At 44.2% G+C, this 26,529-nt stretch overlaps 2 protein-coding genes across 2 annotated transcripts in view; one reads left to right on the forward strand and one right to left on the reverse strand.

The window, feature by feature from the left end:
• gchfr (GTP cyclohydrolase I feedback regulator) overlaps positions 1-18,521 on the forward strand; it is a 34,733-nt gene extending 16,212 nt beyond the window's left edge. The window contains exons 2-3 of the mRNA XM_068039657.1: positions 6,154-6,248; positions 17,257-18,521. Coding sequence (XP_067895758.1) covers positions 6,154-6,248; positions 17,257-17,392 — 231 coding nt within the window. The 3' untranslated portion in view covers positions 17,393-18,521. The remainder of the gene's footprint in view (positions 1-6,153; positions 6,249-17,256) is intronic.
• Positions 18,522-24,905: 6,384 nt separating this feature from the next.
• The window catches only part of dnajc17 (DnaJ (Hsp40) homolog, subfamily C, member 17), a 197,614-nt gene continuing 195,990 nt past the window's right edge, over positions 24,906-26,529 (reverse strand). The window contains exon 11 of the mRNA XM_068039660.1: positions 24,906-25,089. Coding sequence (XP_067895761.1) covers positions 24,982-25,089 — 108 coding nt within the window. The 3' untranslated portion in view covers positions 24,906-24,981. The remainder of the gene's footprint in view (positions 25,090-26,529) is intronic.

The following is a 26,529-nucleotide window of genomic DNA, read 5'->3' on the forward strand; positions in this document are numbered from 1 at the left end:
ATGTCCACGTAGACAGCTCCATGAACACTCCCTCATCTACCTTATTAGTAACTTTCTCAAATAATTGAACTAGATTCGTCATGATATATGTTTAACAAAGCCATGATATCTCTCTCTCAGCAGCTCATATTGCTCAAGTGTTCGTTCACTCTATCCCTAGTGACAGCTTCTAATAGCTTTCCCTATAATTGAAATTCAAGTAGTTAGGTTTTTCAGAGAGCAGGCACAATGGATTGAATGGCCTCTTACTTTGCTACAAAATTCTGATTCATAATCGGCTGGCTTAAATCTGACCTTATTCCTGTTGTGTCATTACCAATACAGCAAATAAGCCCAGTGTCAATACTGTGTGAGGTCTTTATTGTAAACAGCTAGAGCCTTGCATTTCCTCATGTACCCACTTTAGAATTTATAGTGTTAGATGTGAGAAACTGAATTACAAATCGATGGATGACGTTACTTTTAAAACAAAATGATTTTGTTTGCAAACATGTTTTCACAAAATCATTTAATGATCTTAACTAATGAGTGATGAAGTTACTTTGATTTCTCAGCTGGTAAATGCACCATCCAGTGTGGAATCTCAGCTGATGTGCTGAACACAAGCGTCTGTGATGGGGTCGCCCATCAGCTGCTCCAACATAAGTGAGCAGGTTGACAATTATATATAATGTGTATTACATAATATGTTAGCTACATTTTGCCTTCTAAATATAGGCTTCAGTTTTGGGCTGCTGGCTTGTGTTTAATTTTGCACTGATCTGATCAGTTGCTCTAATCACATGCCCTGGTGCTTGCTGTTCTGCTTGGACAGAGGTGGGAGGGAAGAGGAGAAGGAGCTGATTCTGGAATAAAAATTAGGTGGGCTGGAGTTTGAGGAATGTAATTTACAGTCAAAGAGTAACATTATCAAACGAGTTGACGGTGATAGGTCACAGACCTGAAACATTAACACTCTTTCTCTCCACAGATGCCGCCAGACCAGCTGAGTTTTTCAGCATTTTTTAATTTCAGTTTTCCAGAATCTGTAGTGTTTTGCTTTTGTATTATCAAACGAGCCTCCCCAGAGTAGGTGAATATATAAATATATAATTGATATTCAGAATCCCCTTCAGTGCGTATTAATTTAAATCCAAAAAAATCATCCTAGGTGTCCGTTTAATGCCCTTTCAAGTTTTAACTCTTACTAATTCAGTGTATCCCATATCATCACTATCTTGGTAAAGTAATTTCAGGTAAATAAATGGTTACTGAGATTTCACTGAATTAGCAGTAAACATTCACACAGTCTAAACATCAATATGTAGTGCCTAATGAGTGAAAATAGATAGTTTGATTCTGCAATGGACCTGTCTGCTTTGCTAAGGTCTGATATTTTAATTTAAGATGTAAAATAGATTTTTTTTGTAGCAAAAATACCCCAAAGTAATTTGAACCTGCTGGTCTGAAGGTTGGGTTTAAATTTGGTTGATCTGATAATAGGTAGATTCCTATTGCATGGTGTTCTCATGGGTTAGTTGATAGGTTATCCAGAGCCAGGGATGAAACAACCAGGTGAAAACCCTTTTATCTTTTAATGTGTAAGTAACTTTGTTTCGGCCTGTGTTTTTGTGTGTCTGGATCTGTATGTGTATCTGTCTTTTTCACAGAGATGAACGAATAATGGATTAGTTATTTTTATTTACTTTATTTAGAGATACAGCACTGAAACAGGCCCTTCGGCCCACCGAGTCTGTGCCGACCAACAACCACCCATTTATACTAATCCTACACTAATCCCACACTAATCCCATATTCTCTACCACATCCCCACCACATCCCCACCATTCTCCTACCACCTACCTACACTAGGGGAAATTTACAATGGCCAATTTACCGATCAACCTGCAAGTCTTTGGCTGTGGGAGGAAACCGGAGCACCCGGCGGAAACCCACCGGTCACAGGGAGAACTTGCAAACCCCGCACAGGCAGTACCCAGAACTGAACCCGGGTCGCTGGAGCTGTGAGGCTGCGGTGCTAACCACTGCGCCGCTGTGTTCTAACTGAACACAGCCTACATGTTCGGTTTATCCCACCCTGAGATTTCACAGCAAACAGTTATTAATCTGAGTACTTCTAGACTAAACACTAGAATTTATTATGAAAATCTTTTGAGTGTCAGGCAGCATTTTTCTGCGGAATGGCCATGGAGACCCAAGCCTGGGAGGGTAACCACATTTCCTTACAAGCTAGGATGAAGCAGAAAATTACACGTTTTTCCTGATAATCCAATCACTGACACCAACATTGCTGCCCTTGATTTATTGTTTAACCAACGTGCAACAAGCTGCTTCATTACTTTCACATTTATTATTCCTACAGTGTATTACATCTTTCCTCATTCTCAGCCTATTGATGGAAGTGGCCTCTTACTTTATAACCCTGAACATCTGATTTAAAAACAGATTTAATTACAGAAGTCTGCCAAGCATGCACATGTTTTAAGATTAACCACAATGGACTTTTCTAACAGAAAGTTGCACATTACCGTGGGGTGGGGTGCTCTCCATCTCCTCTAGGATCACTCCTGTGGGGGTCAGTGTTTTGAACTTTGTTGCCTTCAATCTTGCATGCAACAGGAAGGTCCAAGGTTTGGTTTCTGCTGAGTTAGCCACTCACAGCCAGGGCACCAGTTGCAGTGTTACATTATTCTCAATATGCCAGGAACTTGGAGGAGAGGAGAATGAGCCAGGGTTCCCACTGCTGATCACTATCCATCGACTCCCTGCTGCCAAGTGCGCATGTGTGAACATTGAATGAAGAACAAATAAGTCTTGGCTGTGATGTCTCCCATGGTAAAGTAGCCAACCAATAGCCACTGTCTAGACTTGTACATGAATGGCATGTTACTGGACTAATGCTGCTGATTGTGGAGCTGTGCCCCAGTCAGTACAGATTGGAGCCTTCAGGAAAGTAGGAGAGAAAAGCCGAATATCCACCACCATAACTGTATAGCACTAGTTGAGAAATAGCCAATTCTGATGCAGTATTTCACAAGTCACAAATTTACAAGTGACACAATGAGGAAGCAAATAAAGAAGAAATTGGAGAATCCCAGTAACTTAGCTTGTGGGCGATAATCGAGTTGGGAAACTGTGCAGTGTTTGTGCGAAAATCAGAAAGTGAAGTTGAACCCGTGCTTGAAACCCTTTTCTTCACACACCGTTTCTCCTAAGTTGATTGACTTGTGCTGGGGTCTGGTTCCACAGACACTGCTAGCCCTCCTGCACCTCATTCACACAGCCATTATTTGTGTGACCCAGCTATTGACAGGTATTTGACAGTGAGGGGCACCACATCTTGCCTAATCCTGTTCCGACCTGATAGTCTCACAATTGCGCTTAGAGTCAATGGATAGAGATGAGCAGTAGGAAAGCTGGTGAATCTCTCCACCCCCGCACCCCCCACCTCTATTCTGCAACTCCTCTTATTACACCCCAACTGATGGCCTGGCTGAGATCAGCATAATCAGCACAGACTAGGAATGAATTTAGGACCGAATGGTTACAGCACAGTCTGTGTGTCTGTGCTGGCTGGCTGCAAGAGCAACTCACCTAATCCCGCTCCCCCCACCTTTTCCCTGTAGCCCTGCAAACTTTTTACCTTCAGATAATTATCCAGTTTTCTTTTGAAGGCCTCAGTTGTATCTGCCTCCACATCATTCTCAGGCAGTGCATTCCAGATCTTAACCATTAGTTGCATAAAAAAGTTTTTCCTCCTGTTGCCATTGCTTCTTTTGCCAATCACCTTAAATCGGTGTCTTCTGGTTCTGGATCCTTCAGCCAAAGAGAACAGTTTCTCCCTATCTATTCTATCTAAACCTGTCATGATTTTGAACACCTCTGACAAATCTGCTCTTAATCTTCTTCTGTTCTCCAAGGAGAACAGACCCAGCTTCCCCATCAATCCACATAACTGAAGTTCCTCATCCCTGCAACCATTCTCGTGAATCTTTTCTGCACCTTCTCTAATGCCTTGACATCCTTCCAAAAGTGTGATGCCCAGAACTGGACACAATACTCCAGCTGAGGCCGAACCAGTGTTTTATACAGGTTTATCATAACTTCCTTGTTTTAGTACTCTATGCCCCTATTTATAAAACCCAGGATTCCATATACTTGATTAACATCTTTCTCAATCTGCCTTGCAACCTTCAGTGATTTGTGCACATATACCTCCAGGTCCTTCTGCTTCTGCACCCCCTTTAGAATTGTACCTTTTAATTTATATTGCCTCTCCTCATTCTTCCTACCAAAATGAATCACTTTACACTCTTCTGCATTAAACCATCTGCCATTTGTCTGCCGATTTGAACAGCCTGTCTATGTCCTCTTGAAGTCTATCACTATCCTCTTCACAGTTCACACTCCTTCCAAGTTTTGTCATCAACAAATTTTGAAATTGTGCCATGAATATCCAAGTCTAGGTCATTAATATATATCAAGAAAAGCCTGGGTCCTGACACCAACCCTGGGGAACCCCGCTATATACCTACCTCCAGTCTGAAAAACAACCATTCACAACTACTCTCTTTCCTGTCACTCGGCCAATTTCATATCCATGCTGCTACTGTCCCATTTATTCCATGGGCTGTTACTTTGCTGACAAGCCTGTTATGTGGCACTTTATCAAATGCCCTTTAAAAGTCCATGTACACCACATCAACTGAATTATCCTCGTCAGCCCTCGCTGTTACCTCATCATAAAACTCAAGCAAGTTAGGTAAACATGATTTGTCCTTAACAAATCCATGCTGGCTTTCCTTTAATTAATCCATATTTGTCCCAGTGACTATTAATTTTGTCCTGAATTATCATTTCTAAAAGTTTTCCCACCACCGAGGTTAAACTGACTAGGCTTGTCTTTACACACTCTTTTGAACAAAGGTATAACGTTTTCAATTCTCCTGTCCTCTGGCACCACACCTGTATCTAAGGAGGATTGGACAATTATGGCCATTGCCTCTGCAATTTCCACCTTTACTTCCCTCAGTATCCTTGGATGCATCACATCCGGTCCTGGTGACTTAACAACTTTTAAGTACAGCCAGCCTATCTAATACCTCCTCTTTATCAATTTTTAACCCATCCAGTGTTTCAACTACCTCCTCTTTCACCATAAATTTGGCAGCATCTCCTTCCTTGGTAAGGACAGATGCAAAGTCCTCATTTAGTACCTCAGCCATATCATCAGCAAAGATAAAAGATCATATACTCCAATAAATGGATAGGAGATGATGTCATGGTTTTAATGAGATTTTAGCTGATGAGGGTTGTATTTACCTGTAGAGGAGACATCACCTTCCGGACATTGTAAGCAGAGGCCTGTTTACGGGCAAAATTGTACATGGCCTGATCCACTAGGATATTATGAATCTATCACTCTTTCTCAATGGAAGCAGGGCTTAGCCATATTCCTCAGCAAAAGTGAAACAGCCCCATAGTCACCACAGAGGACAATTGGTCCACTCCCATTGAGTGTTTTCAGCCTCCATTCATATGGTGTCTACAGGGATTGCAGGAGAAACAGAAGGAGGCCATTCAGTCTTTATTGCCTTTGCCAGCTATTCATTTCATTCCTTACCTCTTCCTTTTCTTCATCCTCTTTCAAGTTTCTCCTTTTCAAATATTCGTCCACTTCTCCTTTTAAAGCTGTTTGAGATTTTGCTTTCATTGCCATTTCTGGTAGAGAATTCCATATCCTAAAGATCCTTCGAGTAAAAAAAAAATCTCCAAACCTCTTGTTGCATTCTTTTGGTAATGATAACTTTATGCCCTCTAGTTATTGCAGTGTATGATGTGGCTCACCTGGGTCTCACTGGCACAATGAAGGGAGCGGAACATATGGGTACTGCTTGCACAAAATTGGGTCTCAACCATCAGCTTCAAAAGTGAAGGGATGGGAGCATCTGGGTTCACTTTGCACTGTGTAGGGATGGGGGTGTCTGGTGTAATTTGCACTGTGTAGGGGTGGGAGTGTAATTAGGATTGTAGGTTGACTAGTATAAGGTACACCCATCATTGCACTTTGCTGAAGTCTTCAGGTGGTGAGAGAAAATGAACCAGGTACCAGCTATTTAAAAGGTAATAATACAGGGCATCTCTGTTTTACAGGAAACTGGGCCCACAATTGTGGGGGATGAGTACTCGGATGAGGCGCTTATGAACTACCTTGGAGCTGAGAAAACCACCGTATTAGGAAATAACTTGTAAGTAGGGCACATCAAAGCACCTCAAAACAGGGCAGTTATATGTATCGTCTGCTCATGGCTTTTAATCATATTTTATCTCCACATATTGGCACTTTCCAGCCTAAAAACAGGAGTTGGCTCCCTGCTGCCAGGTTTCCTCCAGTAGTTTAGCTCTGCCCAGCACTGGGCTGGCGTGAGAGGTTGGGTTCAGGGTGGCTGAGCCTCGTGATTTTTTTTTTTTCCCTTTCCCTGGGTGGCAGGAAGTGACTGTGCCAGGCCTCTGCTCTGTAACTCACCTGATTGCACTGAGATAGCATTGTGTCCCTTCCACTCCATGACACAGTCCATTAGCCCAGCAACTCCCCTCTTCTTGCCCCTACCTCCCCACATACAGTTTCTGTGCCTGCTTGCTGCCCAATCATTTATTTAGAAGATCTTTTACACACTGTGCCATAGCCCAGAGCTGCCAGAAGCAGGATAATGTTTGGAGTGCGAATTATAATTAAGTAGAGCGAGACTGATTGATTGCAAACTGCTTTCAACGATTTTTTTTATAAGTTTGGTTTTAGGAATGAAATACATCAATAGATGACACTTTTAAACTGGAATGAGAGAGGCTCGAGCCCCGCTAACAACCCAACCCCAATAAACAGCTGAGTCCCAACTGAAGACCAAGTGCTATAATCTTCTAGTACTTCCTCCTACTGAGAAGGTCAGAGCGTACATGGGGAGGAGTAGCTCATGTCTGCCTGGGAGAAGGGATTTCTAACCTGTTAAGTTAACGTCACCTTCAAAACTGTGGAAATGGTTAACTTCAAACTTCAACACACCACCCTAGAAAAAGTAACATACCATCAGAAAAATTGATTTTGATTTTCACCTCGTGGCTGGAGATAATTATTTTCTATGTATAAACAGTGTGAGTACCTGGAAAGGCCACAGTGGGCAAATTACATTTCAGCAAAGGGACTTGAATTGAACCCACAGCTAATCTTGCAGATATTAGGGATTAATTATTAAAACAGCTACATTTTAGTTCCTAAATAAGCAACCACCCAGCTTTCAGGATGGTAGTTTCACCTGGGCTCAATATAACTCAATGAAACTGAATCAACTGTAGTTACTCAAAGGATGCAGCTAGCAGTATAAACTCTGCATTACACTGGAACATACTAATCATTGTACACAACCTGTTCGGAATAAAGTTGCCCTTTTTATTCCCCCCACCCTTCTCTGTCTATGGGCAACACTTCCTTTGTTCTAGCAGCAGGAATCTTTATGTTAAATTAAATATTGATCATCTTTCCTCGTACTTATGCCTGTAAACTTCAATCCCAACCAAATACCATCTCAATTTTGAGGCATTCAATAATCCAGTTTTGCTGGGCATTTGTTCCACCTGTCCACAAGGGGGAGCATCAGATCATCTGTGGCTCCTAAATCCAACCAGTAACAAGTGAAAAGTTTCATGTGAGTAATGGAAATGATTGCTTGTTAGAAATGTAATTCTGACATAGCATTAATGGTGAGGGTTAAGGAGCTCCCAAACTTCAAGATAGATCCATTACAGCTTTATTTATTTTTTTAACCATGTGTCTGTTTTAAACCTGTTTTTCATGTTTTTGCTTTTGGACAGAGCTGTTCATTATTCTGCCATTAATAATGCTTTGTCTTTTACTACAATTATTAGCACTCCTTTTGTCTTTTATGTTCTGTGACATCTCTGTCGTTATTCTCTCCTGCCCTCTGCCCTGTCACACACCTTCCCTTTTTGTTGTTCTTCCTCCACCCCCCCCCCCCCCCCCACACCTTTCACATGCTCAAAGCCTATTCCATCTCTAACTTTTGCCAGCTCTGATGAAAGGTCACAGACCTAAAATGTTAACTCTGCTTCTCTCTCCACAGATGCTGCTAAACTTGCTCAGTATTTCCAGCACTTTCTGTTTTTATTCCATTACAACTGATTAACTTTGACTACCCATGCTCGCAGATTGTTAACACATCAACCAATGCTGCCAAGGATGCAGTTTTGTGCAAGAGAAGCATCTCAGCTGAAAGGAATGCAGAGATTCCAAAGGAGGGCGGATAAGCTTGTGAGAAATCCAGTTCAAATCTCTAAGACTGGCAGGTCAAAAAAAAGTCAGGTTCCCAAGTCACTTTCATACAGAGGGTGTCTTCTGAGAGAAATGTAGCAGAAGATATTAGTTGATCTGTGGTGTATATCCTGATAAAATTTAGTTTCAGAAAATATTAGAGATATTCCAGGGCATGTGGAGTCTTTTTATGAAATGGAACATGTTTTCGAGAAGAATGCCAAAGGGACTTATTTCTTCTCATTAGTGGAAGCCACTAAGTTGCAACAATGGCAGTCACTAGACATTTAGTTCATACCCTGCATTCCAGCTCTGAGGGAAAAGACCATGTGATGAGATTGGCACTGTTTAATATTAGGCTGCTGGCCTCTGGGTAACCCCAAGCATCAAACAGAAGATCTGTCATATTGAAGTGAAATCGTCCTTCATGTAGTTGAATATAATGGAGTTGGTTACAGTGTTTGCCAGTTGGGGCAAGAAAGTGACCAATCTGATGACTCTTCAGTAAGGCAGTGGAAATGAGCTTCTGTTCATTTATTGGTAAAGTACAACGCAATAGTGTTATTTATTCAAAAATGTGGGCTGGAATTTTACAGCCCCCAACCTAGCTGGTGGGGGGTGGGGCGGCTGTTCCCGACCCCTTCCCACCCACGCTGCAACTTTACACAGGGCGGCAACAGTGAGAAATGGCCTGTCTTCCCCAGGCCAATCAAAGCCCTTAATTGGCTAATTAACTGCCACTTAGGGGCCTCCTTTCACCTCTGCAGGTATTTTACCCTTGGTGGCCGGACGGCAAAGGCCTCAAGAACTGCTCCCAGTGGTGCTGATGGGATTAAGAGTTGCCGGTCCGCTGTTTAGCCAGCAGCTCCATTAGGCAGGACTTCCTGCCTCAAGGAGGTAGAAGTCCCACCTAAGACCAATAAAGGGCCTGGGGAGAGAAAAATCCCGGCCTGGCTCCCCAGGCCCAGCAGAGGCGGGCTCGCCCCTGCCTTTTCAGCCGGTGGGCACAGCCTCCTGCCCAATGTAAAATTTTAGCCATGGTGACTGTGAACCAGAGTCTGAAAAGGTTGCTAATCAATGTTGAAACTGATTTATGTGCTGTTAATCTCAATTAGTGCTGTTTTATGGCGATATGTACCTGCTGGGCCGAATGTTTCTGTGCTGTAAATACTATGTATCGATCTGTTACATGTCTGGTGCTCCTAGCCTGGGAGGGGTACTCCCTCAGTTCAATGAGAAAGTGAAGGCTGTTATAACCTGAATCTTGGGAAGACTTGTGTTTTTGGGCCGTGGTCAAAACCAATGCTGAAGCTTGGCTCATCTTCAATAACTGCAGATTAGTGATTAACATAGAGATTATTGACATGGCCAAATGAAAGGTTCCCATCCAGAGCCTTGTATCAAGTACTGTGAAGATGGTTTTGGAGACAGTAGATAGAAACAGAAAGTTCTGGAAATACTCAGCAGATCTGGCAGCATCTGTGGAGAGAGAAACAGAGTTAACGTTTCAGGTCTGTGACCTTTCATCAGAACTTGGCTCTAGCTGAAGTTTTACTAAGTGATGACATCATGAAGTTGTCCACCGTGGCTCAGTTGGTCGCACTTTTGCCTCTGAGTCAGAAGCTTCTGGGTTCAAGTTTGTTCCAGGACCAATCTAGGCTGACACTCCACTGCAGAAGTGAGGGACTGTTGCACTATTGGAGGTGCTGTCTTTCAAATGAGGTGTTCAACTGAGCCCCTGTCTGTCCTCTCAGGCGTATGTAAAAGATCCAATGGCATTGTTTCGAAGAAGAGCACTGGAGTTATCCTCTGTGTCCTGGCCAATATTTGTGTCTCAATCAACAGATTTTCAGTCATTAGAAATGCAAGTCTCTCTTTGATGACATTTGCTGCTTTTCCCCTTTGGAAAGGGAACTGTCAATCAAAATATATTAATTCATATCTCCACTTGGAAATATGTAAAATTTTGCAGTGAATCAAGATATCTTGAGCAGTGAATTGCAGTCCTTATTCTGTTATGCATTGCAGTCTATCATTGAACTGCAGTAATCCACAAAGGTTCTCTTTTAAGACAGAGAATTTTATCCAGCTTTTAATCAGAGGCTGGATCTGTGAAGTCATTTGAAGCATGGGGTGACAGCTTTTCAGAGGGCCACTCAGCAATAAAAGCATCCAACACCTTGGCAGATGGATCCAGAATATGCTTTCCTGTCTCCATTTCCTCTTCTTTGGCCTCCTTGTCTCAGGAGACAATGGGTAAGCACCTGGAGGTGGTAAGTGGTTTGTGGAGCAGCGCCTGGAGTGGCTATAAAGGCCAATTCTAGAGTGACAGACTCTTCCACAGGTGCTACAGATAAAATTGTTTGTCGGGGCTGTTACACAGTTGGCTCTCCCCTTGCGCTTCTGTCTTTTTTCCTGCCAACTGCTAAGTCTCTTCGACTTGCCACACTTTAGCCACGCCTTTATGGCTGCCCGCCAGCTCTGGCGATCGCTGGCAACTGACCCCCACGACTTGTGATCAATGTCACAGGATTTCATGTCGCCTTTGCAGATGTCTTTAAAGCGGAACATGGATGGCCGGTAGGTCTGATACCAGTGGCGAGCTCGCTGTACAATGTGTCCTTGGGGATCCTGCCATCTTCCATGCGGCTCACATGGCCAAGCCATCTCAAGCGCCGCTGACTCAGTAGCGTGTATAAGCTGGGGATGTTGGCCGCCTCGAGGACTTCTGTGTTGGAGATGTGGTCCGGCCACCCGATGACAAGGATTCTCCGGAGGCAGCGAAGATGGAATGAATTGAGACGTCGCTCTTGGCTGACATACGTTGTCCAGGCCTCGCTGCCATAGAGCAAGGTACTGAGGACACAGGCTTCATACACTCGGACTTTTGTGTTCCGTGTCAGTGCGCCATTTTCCCACACTCTCTTGGCCAGTCTGGACATAGCAGTGGAAGCCTTTCCCATGCACTTGTTGATTTCTGCATCGAGGGACAGGTTACTGGTGATAGTTGAGCCTAGGTAGGTGAACTCTTGAACCACTTCCAGAGCGTGGTCGCCAATATTGATGGATGGAGCATTTCTGATGTCCTGTCCCATGATGTTCGTTTTCTTGAGGCTGATGGTTAGGCCAAATTTGTTGCAGGCAGCCGCAAACCTGTCGGAGTCTCTGCAGACACTCTTCAATGTGAGATGTTAATGCAGCATCGTCAGCAAAGAGGAGTTCCCTGATGAGGACTTTCCGTACTTTGGTCTTCGCTCTTAGGCGGGCAAGGTTGAACAACCTGCCACCTGATCTTGTGTGGAGGAAAATTCCTTCTTCTGAAGACTTGAACGCATGTGAGAGCAGCAGTGAGAAGAAAATACCAAACAGTGTAGGTGCGAGAACACAGCCCTGTTTCACGCCACTCAGGATAGGAAAGAGGTCTGATGAGGCGCCGCTATGCTGAATTGTGCCTTTCATATTGTCATGGAATGTGGTGATGATGCTTAGAAGCTTTGGTGGACATCCGATCTTTTCTAGTATTCTGAAGAGACCATGTCTGCTGACGAGGTCAAAGGCTTTGGTGAGATCAATGAAAGCAACGTAGAGGGGCATCTGTTGTTCGCGGCATTTCTCCTGTAGCTGACGAAGGGAGAACAGCATGTCAATGGTCGATCTCTCTGCTCGAAAGCCACACTGTGCCTCAGGGTAGACGCGCTCGGCCAGCTTCTGGAGCCTGTTTAAAGCGACTCGAGCGAAGACTTTCCCCACTATGCTGAGCAGGGAGATTCCACGGTAGTTGTTGCAGTCACCACGGTCACCTTTGTTTTTATAGAGGGTGATGATATTGGCATCGTGCATGTCCTGTGGTACTGCTTCCTCGTCCCAGCACAGGCAAAACAGTACGTACAGTGCTGACAGTTTGGCAGGCTTAGCACTCTTGATTATTTCAGGGGTAATGCCGTCCTTCCCAGGGGCTTTTCCGCTGGCTAGAGAATCAATGGCATCACTGAGTTCCGATTTTGTGGGCTGTACGTCCAGCTCATCCATGACTGGCAGAGACTGGGCTGCATTGAGGGCGGTCGCAGTGACCACATTCTCCCTGGAGTACAGTTCTAGGTAGTGCTCAACCCAGTGGTCCATTTGCTTGCGTTGGTCAGTGATTGTGTCCCCTGATTTAGATTTGAGGGGGGCGATCTTCTTGATGGTTGGCCCAAAAGCTCTCTTAATGCCATCATACATTCCTCTGATGTTTCCGGTGTCTGAGGCCAGCTGAATATGACTGCATAGGTGTTGCCAGTAGTCATTTGCGCAGCGCGTCTGGCTGTTTTAAGTGCTACGGATGTTAACTCGCTGGGGGCTTTTTTGTAGTTCAGCAGTGCAATGCAGTTAGCGGCTATGACAGGTTCCAGCTCTGCAAAATGAGATTGAAACCAGTCTGCATTCCGCTTCACACGTTTGCCATAGGTGGTCAAAGCTGACTCATAGATGGCGTCTCTGATGTGGGCCCACTTGGTCTCTGCATCCCCTGTGGGAGTGTTTTGAAGGGCTTTTTCAAGTGAGTTTAGAAATTTTTTTAACAGCTGTGGATAAGAAATTCTGCTCGTGTTGATGCGTGGGTGGCCCTTCTGCTTGGAGTGATGCAGCTTCTTTGGTTTGAGGCTAACCTTGCTGCACACCAGGGAGTGGTCGGTGTTGCAGTCCGCACTGTGGAAGCTGCGTGTGATTTAAACACTGTTTAAAGAGGCTCGCCTTGTGACAATGAGGTCCAGCTGGTGCCAATGACGTGATCTTGGGTGCCTCCCAGAAACCTGGTGACAGGGTTTAGTGTGAAAGAACGAGTTGATGATGCAGAGGTTATGATAGGTACACAACTCAAGCAGTCTCTGTCCATTCTCATTCATCCTTCCAACGCCATAGCACCCAAGGCAGGAGGGCCTTGAGTCATGGTCGGCCCCAACCCTAGCATTAAAGTCCCCCAGCAGGAACAGATGTTCGGTATTGGGGATGCTACTAATGATATGGAGTTCCTCGTAGAACTGGTCTTTAACTTCAAGTGGGGAGCAGAGTGTTGGAGCATAGACGCTGAGTAGGTGTACTGGTTCAGAGGCAGTGAGCAGTCGGATGGACAGTATGCGTTCTGAGCCATTTGAAGGTGGCTCTATCATGCTGAGCAAAGAGTTTCTGATGGCGAATCCCACTCCATGCTGTCTTGGTTCTTCAGGATCCCTACCCTGCCAGTAGAAGGTGTAGTCTTGCTCTGTTAGAGATCCGCTCACAGGGAGGCGTGTCTCCTGAAGTGCTGCAATGTCCACATTGAGTCTACTGAGCTCGTTGTTAATGATGGCGGTCTTCCGAGAATCGTTGATTTGTGTAAGGTCTTCCGACAGGCCAGGACACATAGTTCTGACGTTCCAGCTTGCAAAACAAAACCTTCTTTCCTTTTTTCGTGCTGTTTGGTGCGGTGTTGCAGTCCGCTTTTCGGGCCATGACCCTGAGCTCCAAGCACCCATTGAAGCAGGTGGACTGTGGCGGGACAGAACCTTATTGCCCGGGGGCTGCCCGGTTTGAGGCGGGCGGTAGCTGTCCAGTGAGATGCGATGACCTTTCCCACTGACAAAGGCAACCCGTGGCGCCCAATCTCAACGCCAATTGAGCTGGACTTATAACCCGTAACTGCTGCCTTCCGTGTTGTTTCGGTTGCTGTGAGGCGACTATGGAGAGACCTCTCCATGGCGCATGCCTGGGCGAATGTATGGAGGTTGTGAGTTGCCCAAGCGTCAAAACCCCCCTCTCGGCCTTTCTGGTGGGGTCCAAAGGAGTGCAGAGCACGACGTTTGGCACCGGTATGGCTGCAGGAACTGTCGAAAACATGCCAAAGATGACACATGACCGCCTACGGGGTTCCGCTCCGGATTTTCTGTTGGGAGACTCCAAGGCTAAGGAAGTAAACCCTGAGACGCCCACAAGGCAGTGGGTTGTTAGGACCCCTGCTCTCCATTGCCTAATCGAAGACTTTCTCTAGTTCCTCAATGACCATCAAATGACAACAATTTGGTCTCATTAGTATTGGGGATGTGTTTGGGGACTGGTGGAGGGGAGACTGTCATATAACCTGACAGCTGTAGAATGGTACAGTTTATTAAGAAGAACCCTTTGCAGCAATTAGCTGGTATATAGTTCTTTAGTTCTGTAAGTCATGTCGAACATTCAAGGGGAGCTACTGCTATTGATACACATTGGATCACGTAGTGCAGCTTAGTGTACTCAGGTATATACGTGAAGCAGGACGTTGAGCTTTGTGCCCAATTTAATGTCAGGTGGTTTCCACGCTAGAAGTTGGAATGCCCTTACTGATTTGTAGATGAAACTACTTCACAAATGGCCAAATACTGAAAGTGTGTCCCTTAATCACCATTATTTGAGAATGACTCTGGGTTAAATTATTGTTTGAGGACAGATTTTCTATGGCTTTGGTCTTTACTATGATAATCTTCTCACTATTGCCCTTGACTATAGCATTTCTACAGAGGAAGAACCAAATTATCAAATTACAATGAAAGCCTGTAGCAATTAAAACGATTGGCAGAATTAGACAGCCTATGCAGAAAAAATTGTTGTCAAAGCCCTTGATCTTGTGGGGAATCTGAGTGAGAGAGATCAGACCTCTTGGATACCAGTACCTCAGTTGACGGTGATGTGGTGCTGAGAGGGCAATTCCTGTGATATAAGCAATCCTCGATGATTTTCACCTAGCCCTGATGTTTACCCTGTGTAGAGTCAGAAAATCTAGCTTTGTCATGAATTAAAGAGCTATATCATCTGCCTATAGATAGTGGTGAATGCCACATACATTTGTCAAGATTTTTGAGATCAGTATTCAAGGCAATGCCCATATTTCTTTGTGTTTTTGTAAATGAGACGTCTTCTAGTTGTGTTTCTTGCAGTTAAAGCAGCATGCCAGAAGCATAGCTTCTACATTAAGGTAAATATCTAAGAAAAATATATAATATTGCAGCCTCATTGAAAGTCATTGAAAGACACCCAATGATTTAAAAAAAAAATACCAGAAGTACAAAAACTAATGTTCATCCCACTGATCTGAAATGCATGTTGAAAGTTTGATCAAATGGGAACCAGAGGGAGGAGCAACTGTCACATCGGGGAAAAGGATCATAGCCCTGGGAGATACTTATAGATAGCACTGGAGAGTTGATCCATGGATATGATCCACATGTCTCCTTGTCATTTGTCTGATTGCCAGTCAGGGCTGACTCGTACGGTATGTGGAGGGTGTTGGAGAGCATAGAAACCAGCAACCTCTGCAAAAGGCCTGTGAAGTAAAACCAGTCTTGACTTGAGTATAACATGAGGAAACTCCTCTATTGTACTTGATCAAATTGATGCAGTATTTCTACATATTTCTAAATCATTTGTGTAATCATGCAGACCTATTGGCCATGAGCCAGGGACTACAAGATCCACCCACCATTCCTCCCCACAAAATACTGTAACTAAAATGTATACACAAAAGATGGGGCACCCAGTATAAATATCTGAAACATGGAGGGATGGGAACTCTCCATTTCTTAGTAGATTGGTCAATATATTGGCCAATGTACTGGCACTTTTGTCCACTTTGGACTTTTTTTTTTTGGTCTGTGTTCTTGAGCATTTGAACTTTAACCCAAGCCTGCTTCTTTGTTTGTTTTATTTTTATTTAGAGATACAGCACTGAAACAGGCCCTTCGGCCCACCGAGTCTGTGCCGACCATCAACCACCTATTTATACTAATCCTACATTAATCCCATTACCCTCTCACATCCCCACCTTCCCTCCATTCCCTTACCTATACTAGGGGCAATTTATAATGGCCAATTTACCTATCAACCTGCAAGTCTTTGGCTGTGGGAGGAAACCCACGCAGTCACAGGAAGAACTTGCAAACTCCACACAGGCAGTACCCAGAATCGAACCCGGGTCACTGGAGCTGTGAGGCTGCAGTGCTAACTGCTGCACCACTGTGCTGCCCATCAGCTTGGCTAGTCCTGTGCATTCTTGGTGCTTTGCTCAAACTTTCTAGGTTCTCTTTTGTTACATGTGCTTTTATACTACGATGATGAAAAATGTTCTTCTCCCATGCTGCCCACATCCTGCATGAACCCTGAGCTGAGCTCCACTCAGTCACATAGCTGAAACTATTGCAGGATTTCTAGTTCCAGCTTCTATTCCTGTAGGAGGCTTCTAAGCAGATTGCATGGAGAATGGAAGCCACTCCAGAATAGTACACTTTTGGAATGACAGTAGCACTACTGTAGTGTGTCATGATCTTGATATATGAGTGAGGGATACTGCAGTGTCTCCAAGTCCAGGGGAAGAGCAATCAGATGGGGATGAGCTGGCTGGGTACTAACATGGGCAAGGTTCACATTTCCCCAGCTGAAGGCACAGCCACCAAAGGTTGGGTAAAAGGAGGAGGTATACACAGGAGGCTAGAAGTAGAGAAATGGAAAATTTGGGATGGAGCAGTTAACAGGAGTAATAGGAATGGAAGAGGCCCGGTGGGGTGGTAAATTTAAAATTCTTTTCCTCCTATTTAAGTTGTTCATGGGGATTGGGTGGTGGGTGAGCGGGATAGTGCAGGATGGGATACGGGCAACAAAGGTTTGGATCAACTGAGGTTTATGGAAGGTGGCGGTTGGGAGGCCAGCCAGGCGAGCATCAAGAGGCAAATGGGCTGCAGTAAGGGTAGAGACAGGCTCTATGATGGAAAGGATATGAGGTTGGATGCTCGGCTCATCAAACGGGATGTCGAGGCTGTAATCAGCCTGAGATGGCTGCCAAGGAGAGGCTCTTCGGCACTGAGTGCATTTTTCAGTCAAAATCTCCAAACGCACATATTGGTTTAAAAAATGTGTTAATTTGAGAGATTAATTCATGTTTGTATCCACAGTTTGGAATATCGTGTGAAATACCCTCCACGGGTGGTGCTGGACAAACTGGAGACAATTGGCTATAATGTGATCAGCATGACCGGTTTGGGGCAGACTCTAGTCTGGTGTCTACACAAAGCTCTGGATAAGCCTTAGCCAAATGGAATCTTTACCATTGCGTCAGCATCAAAGACTGGTTATTGGATATCAGAACATGAACCCAAATATCACATGTACTGCTTAGAGACTTTCATTTGAGGAGCTTTCCATTAGAAATTTCTTAGAAAGACTGATGATTCATTGATGGCCCACAACTCCTATTTTCTCCCCATATCACCAAAAGGTACTGATTCTTGCTTTCTTGTTAGGGTACAGTTGGCATTTCAGAACCTCACCCTAGTAACCATCTTTCATGTGTGTGCCTTGATGGTAAGTGTCAGCAGGCTATATGATCAGAAAGATGCATCACCCCTACCACCCACCCACATGCACTTTGCAGGGAACACTGGCTAGTGCTCAGGAGCAGAGCTCCGAGCTGATTTTTCCCTCTTCCTAGTATTGGCCACTGAGAACCACGAGCAATCACCTGCCACTTTGTCTCAGATTAGTTAGCTCAGCACTGACTGAACCGGAGAGATCCAACTAGTTCATTACTACACTGAAAGATACAGTTAACACTGACCTAATGTGAGTGTAGCACCACCAGTGCACTTGACTATTCAGTATGAAATAGATGTGGCCCTCCAAGAATGAAGAGACGCCAACTGTACATAACTCTCATCACGTTAGTTGGAGTTTGATTTCTGGTTAGTGGCTTTCAGTATTGCAATACTATTGCAACATGGAGCTCGTGGTCTCTGAGCAGAGTTACACTGACACATAACAACCAATGGCCCAGCCTGCTAAGTAGCTGTGCTGTTTAACCCGGGAAACTCCCAGATTCAATCCCTTGCTCTGTGCTGTTGCTGAGCTAGGGTGAAGGAGGCAAAGATCAACTGGAGTTCCCACTCCTCCAGTCATTTTATCCATGCTGGAAATGCAAGTTAATGTTCAGTGAGGACAGGAATGGACTCTCCTATGATGCCATCTGGTTAAACAATGACTTATGTAAGAGTTACTGCACTTCAAAGTAATGAATTATGTGTGAGGCACTTTCTGATGTGATCAGGTGCCATATAAATGCAAGCTTTATTTTTTTTCTTTTCTGCTGACATTCACTGTCCAGTTTTACACTGGAATAATGCCCTCTTGGGTGAGGGTCTATTAAATGAGAGAATGATACCAATCTACATCGTCCATCATTTTGTGCACGTCACAGATCATTAGAATTGCACTAAACAGTTGTAAATCAACTCATTTACCAGTCTCTTTAATTCAGTATGTCATAAAGCAGGGTTATGACAATGACCAGCTTAAGGAGAAGCTGGATTGTTCTTAGAACAGAGAAGGTTAAGGGGAGATTTGATAAAATTATGACAGATTTTGATGGAATAAATAAAGAGAAACCTTTCCCTTTCCAGAGGGGTCAGGTCACAAAGTCTGAGTCAAGTTCGCTGATCTCAGATGGTTCAACGGTTGGTACACGAAAGTTGGCTTCAGTGCCCTTGGAGGAGAGCATCATCCATTCATTAGTCTCAACGCCGCTAGCAAGTACATGAGAATGTATGAGTGTTTGCAGACGTCTTTAAAGCAGAGCCTTGGACGGCCGGTGGGTCTGATACCAGTGACGAGCTCGCTGTACAATGTGTCCTTGGGGATCCTGCCATCTTCCATGCGGCTCACATGGCCAAGCCATCTCAAGCGCCGCTGACTCAGTAGGGTGTGTAAGCTGGGTGTGTAAGCTGGGGATGTTGGCCGCCACGAGGACTTCTGTGTTGGAGATACAGTCCTGCCATTTGATGCCAAGGATTCTCCGGAGACAGCGAAGATGGAATGAATTGAGATGTCACTCTTGGCTGACATACGTTGTCCAGGCCTCGCTGCCATAGAGCAAGGTACTGAGGACACAGGCTTGATACACTCGGACTTTTGTGTTCCGTGTCAGTGTGCCATTTTCCCACACTCTCTTGGCCAGTCTGGACATAGCAGTGGAAGCCCTTTCCCATGCGCTTGTTGATTTCTGCAACGAGAGACAGGTTACTGGTGATAGTTGAGATTAGGTAGGTGAACTCTTGAACCACTTCCAGAGTGTGGTCGCTGATATTGATGGATGGAGCATTTCTGACGTCCTGTCCCATGATGTTCGTTTTCTTGAGGCTGATGGTTAGGCCAAATTCGGTGCAAGCAGCCGCAATCCTGTCGATGAGTCTCTGCAGACGCTCTGCAGTGTGAGATGTTAATGCAGCATCGTCAGCAAAGAGGAGTTCCCTGATGAGGACTTTCCGTACCTTGGTCTTCGCTCTTAGACGGGCAAGGTTGAACAACCTGCCACCTCATCTTGTGTGGAGGAAAATTCCTTCTTCAGAGGACTTGAACGCAGGTGAGAGCAGCAGGGAGAAGAAAATCCCAGTGTGGGTGCAAGAACACAGCCCTGTTTCACGCCAGTCGTGGGAGCCAGAGCTGGCGGGAAGCCATAAAGGCGGGGCTAAAGTGTGGCGAGTCGAAGAGACTTAGCAGTTGGCAGGAAAAAAAGACAGAAGTATGAGAACAGGAAGGAGCCATGTTTTGGTGGCTTCGATATTCAAACTGTGCCAAATATTCTTTTGGGCCTCCTTATCTCGAGAGACAATGGATACGCGCCTGGAGGTGGTCAGTGGTTTGTGAAGCAGCGCCTGGAGTGGCTATAAAGGCCAATTCTGGAGTGACAGGCTCTTCCACAGGTGCTGCAGAGAAATTTGTTTGTTGGGGCTGTTACACAGTTGGCTCTCCCCTTGCGCCTCTGTCTTTTTTCCTGCCAACTACTAAGTCTCTTCGACTCGCCACAATTTAGCCCTGTCTTTATGGCTGCCCGCCAGCTCTGGCGAATGCTGGCAACTGACTCCCACGACTTGTGATCAATGTCACACGATTTCATGTCGCGTTTGCAGACGTCTTTATAACGGAGACATGGACGGCCGGTGGGTCTGATACCAGTGGCGAGCTCGCTGTACAATGTGTCTTTGGGGATCCTGCCATCTTCCATGCGGCTCACATGGCCAAGCCATCTCAAGCGCCGCTGACTCAGTAGTGTGTATAAGCTGGGGGTGTTGGCCGCTTCAAGGACTTCTGTGTTGGAGATATAGTCCTGCCACCTGATGCCAAGTATTCTCCGAAGGCAGCGAAGATGGAATGAATTGAGACGTCGCTCTTGGCTGGCATACGTTGTCCAGGCCTCGCTGCCGTAGAGCAAGGTACTGAGGACACAGGCCTGATACACTCGGACTTTTGTGTTCCGTGTCAGTGCGCCATTTTCCCACACTCTCTTGGCCAGTCTGGACATAGCAGTGGAAGCCTTACCCATGCGCTTGTTGATTTCTGCATCTAGAGACAGGTTACTGGTGATAGTTGAGCCTAGGTAGGTGAACTCTTGAACCACTTCCAGAGCGTGGTCGCCAATATTGATGGATGGATCATTTCTGACATCCTGCCCCATGATGTTCGTTTTCTTGAGGCTGATGGTTAGGCCAAATTCATTGCAGGCAGACGCAAACCTGTCGATGAGACTCTGCAGGCATTCTTCAGTGTGAGATGTTAAAGCAGCATCGTCAGCAAAGAGGAGTTCTCTGATGAGGACTTTCCGTACTTTGGACTTCGCTCTTAGACGGGCAAGGTTGAACAACCTGCCCCCTGATCTTGTGTGGAGGAAAATTCCTTCTTCAGAGGATTTGAACGCATGTGAAAGCAGCAGGGAGAAGAAAATCCCAAAAAGTGTGGGTGCGAGAACACAGCCCTGTTTCACACCACTCAGGATAGGAAAGGGCCAAATATTAATCCATGTACAAATGCCATATTCATCAGATTGTTCTGAATTATGCTCTGCTTTCCTTCCTCAATGATAGCTGAGCTCATGCTTCATAGCCCATGTCCATTCTCAAGTGCTTATGAATAATCTCTATCAAGAACAAAGCTTGTGAGCATTTGGACACTGTCTCCTGGACATATGTTCAGAACTTCATGTGCAACAAGGGCCTGTAGAATTCTTGAGGAATGATGAATTGGCATTGGGCAAAAAAAAACTCTATTCATTTCAGAGCTATATGGTGCGGGTAACTGTGTTCCATTCTGGGCACAGCACCTCAGGAAGGGTACATGGGCCTCAGAGGGAGTGCAGTGCAGATTCACCAAAATCATACCAGGGCTATTTGGGTTATGTTGTGAACATAGCTTGCATATATATATTTCCTTCAATGTAGACAATTAAGTGGTGATCTAGTTGAGATGTTTGATAGAGTAAAGAGTGAGAAATTATTGCCTCTGGTGGGAGAGTCCAGAACAAGGGGGCATAACCTTAAAATTAGAGCAAGGCTGTTCAGGGGTGATGTCAGGAAGTACTTCTTCATACAAAGGGTAGTGAAAATCTGGAACTCTGTTCCTCAATTAACTTTTGAGGCTGTTGGTCCATTCAAAATTTCAAAACAGACTCTCTTGTCAGACTAGGGTAGTAAGGGTTATAGATTGGTAGATGAATAGATCAGTTATGATTTAATTGACTAGCAGAGCAGGCTTGAGGCATTGAATGGCTTCCTGTTCCAATCTCCCTATGACTGAGTAGTGTGTTAAATGTCATTGCAATCTACGTACAAGATGGCACTAAGATCTCATGGTTCAGATGACATGGATACAGTTGTTAACTTTCACTGGCATAATGTTGTCTTAGATATTCTGAACTATCTAGTGTGTCTGTAAAACAGCAGGAGCATTAATCCAGTGATGATGAATAATATATCAATGTGATTTAAGGATTAATTATGTAACTGTCTTCACTGAAAACGTAGTGATATAATAATCTACAGTTGATACCTGGAACTCTACAGGGTGGTGCAGTGGTTAGCACCGCAGCCTCACAGCTCCAGGGACCCGGGTTCAATTCTGGGTACTGCCTGTGCGGAGTATGCAAGTTCTCCCTGTGACCGCGTGGGTTTTCGCCGGGTGCTCCGGTTTCCTCCCACTGCCAAAGACTTGCAGGTGACAGGTAAATTGGCCATTGTAAATTGCCCCTAGTGTAGGTAGGTGGTAGGGAATATGGGGTTACTGTAGGGTTAGTATAAATGGGTGGTTCTTAGTCGGCACAGACTCAGTGCTGTATCTCACAATTAATAAAAAAATAAAATACATTCAGTTTACACAACCATCAATACACATCATACAATCCTGTCATTTAGCATATTGGTACCAAGCAATATTGTATTTAAGCCCTTTAGAGGGGTGCCACTCTTAATTCTTCACTCAAATACTTTCCTTCACAGGATGTGGGTGCCACTGGCAATGCCAGCATTTAGTGCCCATCCCTAATTGCTCTGGAGACAATGATGAGCCACCTTCTTGACAACCGAGTGGCTTGCTAGGCCATTTCAGAGGGTAGTTAAGAGACAACCACATTGCTGTGAGTCAGGAGTCACATTTAGGTCAAAATGGGTAAGGACATAAGAAATAGGAGCAGGAGTAAACTATATGGCCCCTCGAGCCTGTTTCGCCATTCAGTGTGATCATGGGTGATCTGCCTCAACTCCGTGTTCCTGCCTGGTCCATATCCCTTGATTCCCTGCGACACCAAAAATCTGTCTATCTCAACATCTTTTTATATACTTGTAAAAGGACGGCAGGTTTCCTTCCCCAAAGGACATTAGTGAATCAGTTGGGTTTTTACAACAATCTGGTAGTTACATGGTCACCCTTATTAACACTAGCTTTTTATTCCAGATTTATTAAAATTAACTAAATTTAAATTCCCCAGCTGCCATGGTGAGATTTTGATCTAATGTTTCTGGATCATTTGTCCAGGCCTCTGGATTACTAGTCCAGTAACATGATCACTATGCTACTGCTCCTACCTATGGTAGTGACAGACCTGTAAAACAAGTTTGGAAAGATAGAAGCTATAATTCTGCTGCTGGGCATTTCTCATGGTTCAAGAGGACACAGTGTGAAAAGAGTTACACTTAACTAAATCTCAGTGCCAATAATGATCCTGGGTTAAGGAGTAGTATTATAAATAGTTGCTTGGAAGTAAGGAACTTGAGTATTGGATATGGCTACTTCACACCTTTTGTTTCAGAGATACCCATTCAATTCAAAAATGTCTCTTGAAGGATTCAGGATGGGTGTAATTGACAACTTTTCACTTTGGAATCTTTGCCAGACAGTAAGATAGTTTGAATATGCAAAGCCAGGTCTTTTGACCTTTGGTGGCCATTTTTAAGCACATTGTCCACTTTTTAAAAAAAATGTAAATTTTTATAACTCTTTGGGTTGAGTTCTTGTATTTTCAGTCGCTTGACTTTGTGAGTGTAACACCATCATTTTCAGACCTGAAAAATGCCCAGCCTACCTCAAATTACCCTGGAAGGTCAAAAATGTAAGCAACAGGTGAAACTAGCTGTTTCACACTGCTACGATGCAATAACAGCACAAGTGGTACTTTCCACTAACAAGATGCTGCTGTTAACCCAAAAAGACATTTGCCTACCACACAAATGAGTAATGTGTATGAATTCCAGAGCGATGCCAGGTACATAGGCCATATGTCCCAACGACTGGCGGATCGTATCAAACAGCATGTCTTTTCGCAACAGGCAAAGTACTGACCATACTCAATCAGCCTGTACTTGCAAAACTCAGAACACAATGTCTAATGTTAGATGTGATCCCACAATTGGACAGCACTTACTGAACAATCCCTAGTGTGCTAAGAATGACACTAACAAATTTATCATCAGACGGGCTCCCAATGTGGCTCACTTATGTTTGCCATAAGCTACATATATTCATACACAGGGACATGTCCTCTGCAGGCAAAAGGAACATGTCCAGGCATTGTGCCATTTTGAATTAAACAAAAGCATGGAGGACTATATTTCCCTGGTGCATTTCCCATGGCAATGCCACGACCAATCAGTCAATTTGCCAACTAATCAGCACCCTTTCTCATGCAGTATAAATTGTTGCTCCCTTTGAAATTTGACATTCTTGAGTCTGTCTTGATGATAGGCTTTGACAGCATGTCTCTTTTTTCAGCAATACTCGTGTAGTATTGTCATGTGATCACTTCTGAAAAAGGATCCCTACCAGATGTGAACTCATTATTTATTCCAGATGCTGATCTGCCTGTCATGCATTTCTAATTTTATTTCAGGTGTTTTTAACATTCAGGTGCTTTGTATTCTCTTTGTTTTATGTTTCTGAAGGTCTGTTTTACTAATGATGAAAGTTTATCAAAAACCTTAATAATTCATGGCTCTGTACATGAGGAAAAATGGCCCTGACCAGCCTTTTGGTCCCTGGTTTAATTCTCACAAATGTTTGGCCTGAATGTCTGATCTCAAGTTGGATGGATAGCAACCTGGGAGCTCAGAAGTTAAAGAGACAAGAGGCCAATGATTCACTGGCTGAATGCACTTCTTCACTGTGGTAGGCTTCGCACTGCAATCAGCATTTCTGGAGAATCACCTGTCTAAACATCTTGCAGCGCCACCTGGTTGGCCCACATGGTTATCTCCAGGCATATACACGTGCAAAGAACAATGAATGCAGATTAATAAAAATAAAGAGCAGTTTATTTCAGTTCAGAGAAAACTAAACAGAATCTGAAACACTCTCCTGTAGAAAGTTTAAGAATCATCCTCTTGAAGCTGTTCAATGAGCCGCTGCCTTTCTGCTGCCTGTCGCATCCGCATCATCACAAGGCTTTCATAATCCCGCTCTGTGCGTACCGTATTCTGGAAAAGAAATGATGCATGGTCAGTACTAAACATTAAATGTATTGCAAATTGAAGTATGCTGTAGATGCCTTCTCAGGTTCAGTGACATCAGTCACTCCTGAAAAAGGTGAAAGTGTATTGCTTGCATGGGGGTTGACAAACTGCCTAAATTTACTTGTACAACACTGTAACCCAGAGATGCAACAATAGTACCTTTTTGTGACCTGAACCAGCAATTCATCTCTTCTGCACGTGCACAGCAGACTGATTAAACATTTTAGGCTTGATATGAAGCATTCTGCAATTTGATTTCACATACAGAACACTTATGATCAGATTCCTATAGCTCAGTTGATAAAACTTAGAGTCATAGAGAGATACAGCACCGAAACAGGCCCTTCGGCCCACCGAGTCTGCGCCAACCATCAACCACCCATTTATACTAATCCCACATTAATCCCATTTACCCTTTCACATCCCCACCTTCCCTCAATTCGCCTACCACCTACCTACACAAGGGACAATTTTTTACCTATCAACTTGCAAGTCTTTGGCATGTGGGAGGAAACCGGAGCGCACGGAGGAAACCCACGCGGTCACAGGGAGAACTTGCAAACTCAGCACAGGAGTCAAACTCCGCACAGGTAGTACCCAGAACCGAACCAAGGTCGCTGGAGCTGTGAGGCTGCGGTGCTAACCACTGTGCCGCCCTTGTTCTTGTATAATTTTACACAAATGTGAACAGGCTACACCTCCCCACATCAGTGGGTCACCTTGCTTGACAAACTAATTTCTAACTCACCCAGTATTGTACCATTCTCTCAGCATTTTTCTGGGCCTCAATGCTTTGAAAAAACAAACTTTCATTTTTATAGCACCTTTCATGACCCTCAGGATGTTCCAAAGCACTTTACAGCCAATTAAGTTATTTTTGGTGGAACTTAGGGAAACCTATTGTGATGAAATATAGGTTTAATAGGCTTAATGAGGTAGAATTTAGATATAATTAATACATTATATCTTTTAGAATTAAAGATTGAATAAATGGTCAGTTTTCAAGACTCACTGAAATTCCCTTTAAGGGCAGAGATAAAAATCCAAGAACATCCCTGTTACAATGGAATGTGCACCAGAAACACCTTTTAAGTAAAAAAAAATGCATTTCAAGGTCTCTGCTACAATGGAAACATACCGAGACAGGCTATACGTGGTCCGCACTGATCACTATAATCCTAATTAATTGATAATGTTAATGATATAGACAGACTGACTTAAGGAGATGGTACAAGGTACCATCAAAGAACCATCACAGATGATCAATCACAAAATGGAATGTTACCTACAAAAAACAGATGCCACGTAAACCCAATTTAACCGAAAAAGGAAAAAACAGTTACTGCACAACTTTAATTAAAAATCTTTTAAGTATAAAACACATTTATAAAGTTAAGTCTTAGT

The sequence above is a fragment of the Heterodontus francisci genome, chromosome 9, assembly GCF_036365525.1.
Source record: "Heterodontus francisci isolate sHetFra1 chromosome 9, sHetFra1.hap1, whole genome shotgun sequence".
Classification (NCBI taxonomy): Eukaryota; Metazoa; Chordata; class Chondrichthyes; order Heterodontiformes; family Heterodontidae; genus Heterodontus; species Heterodontus francisci.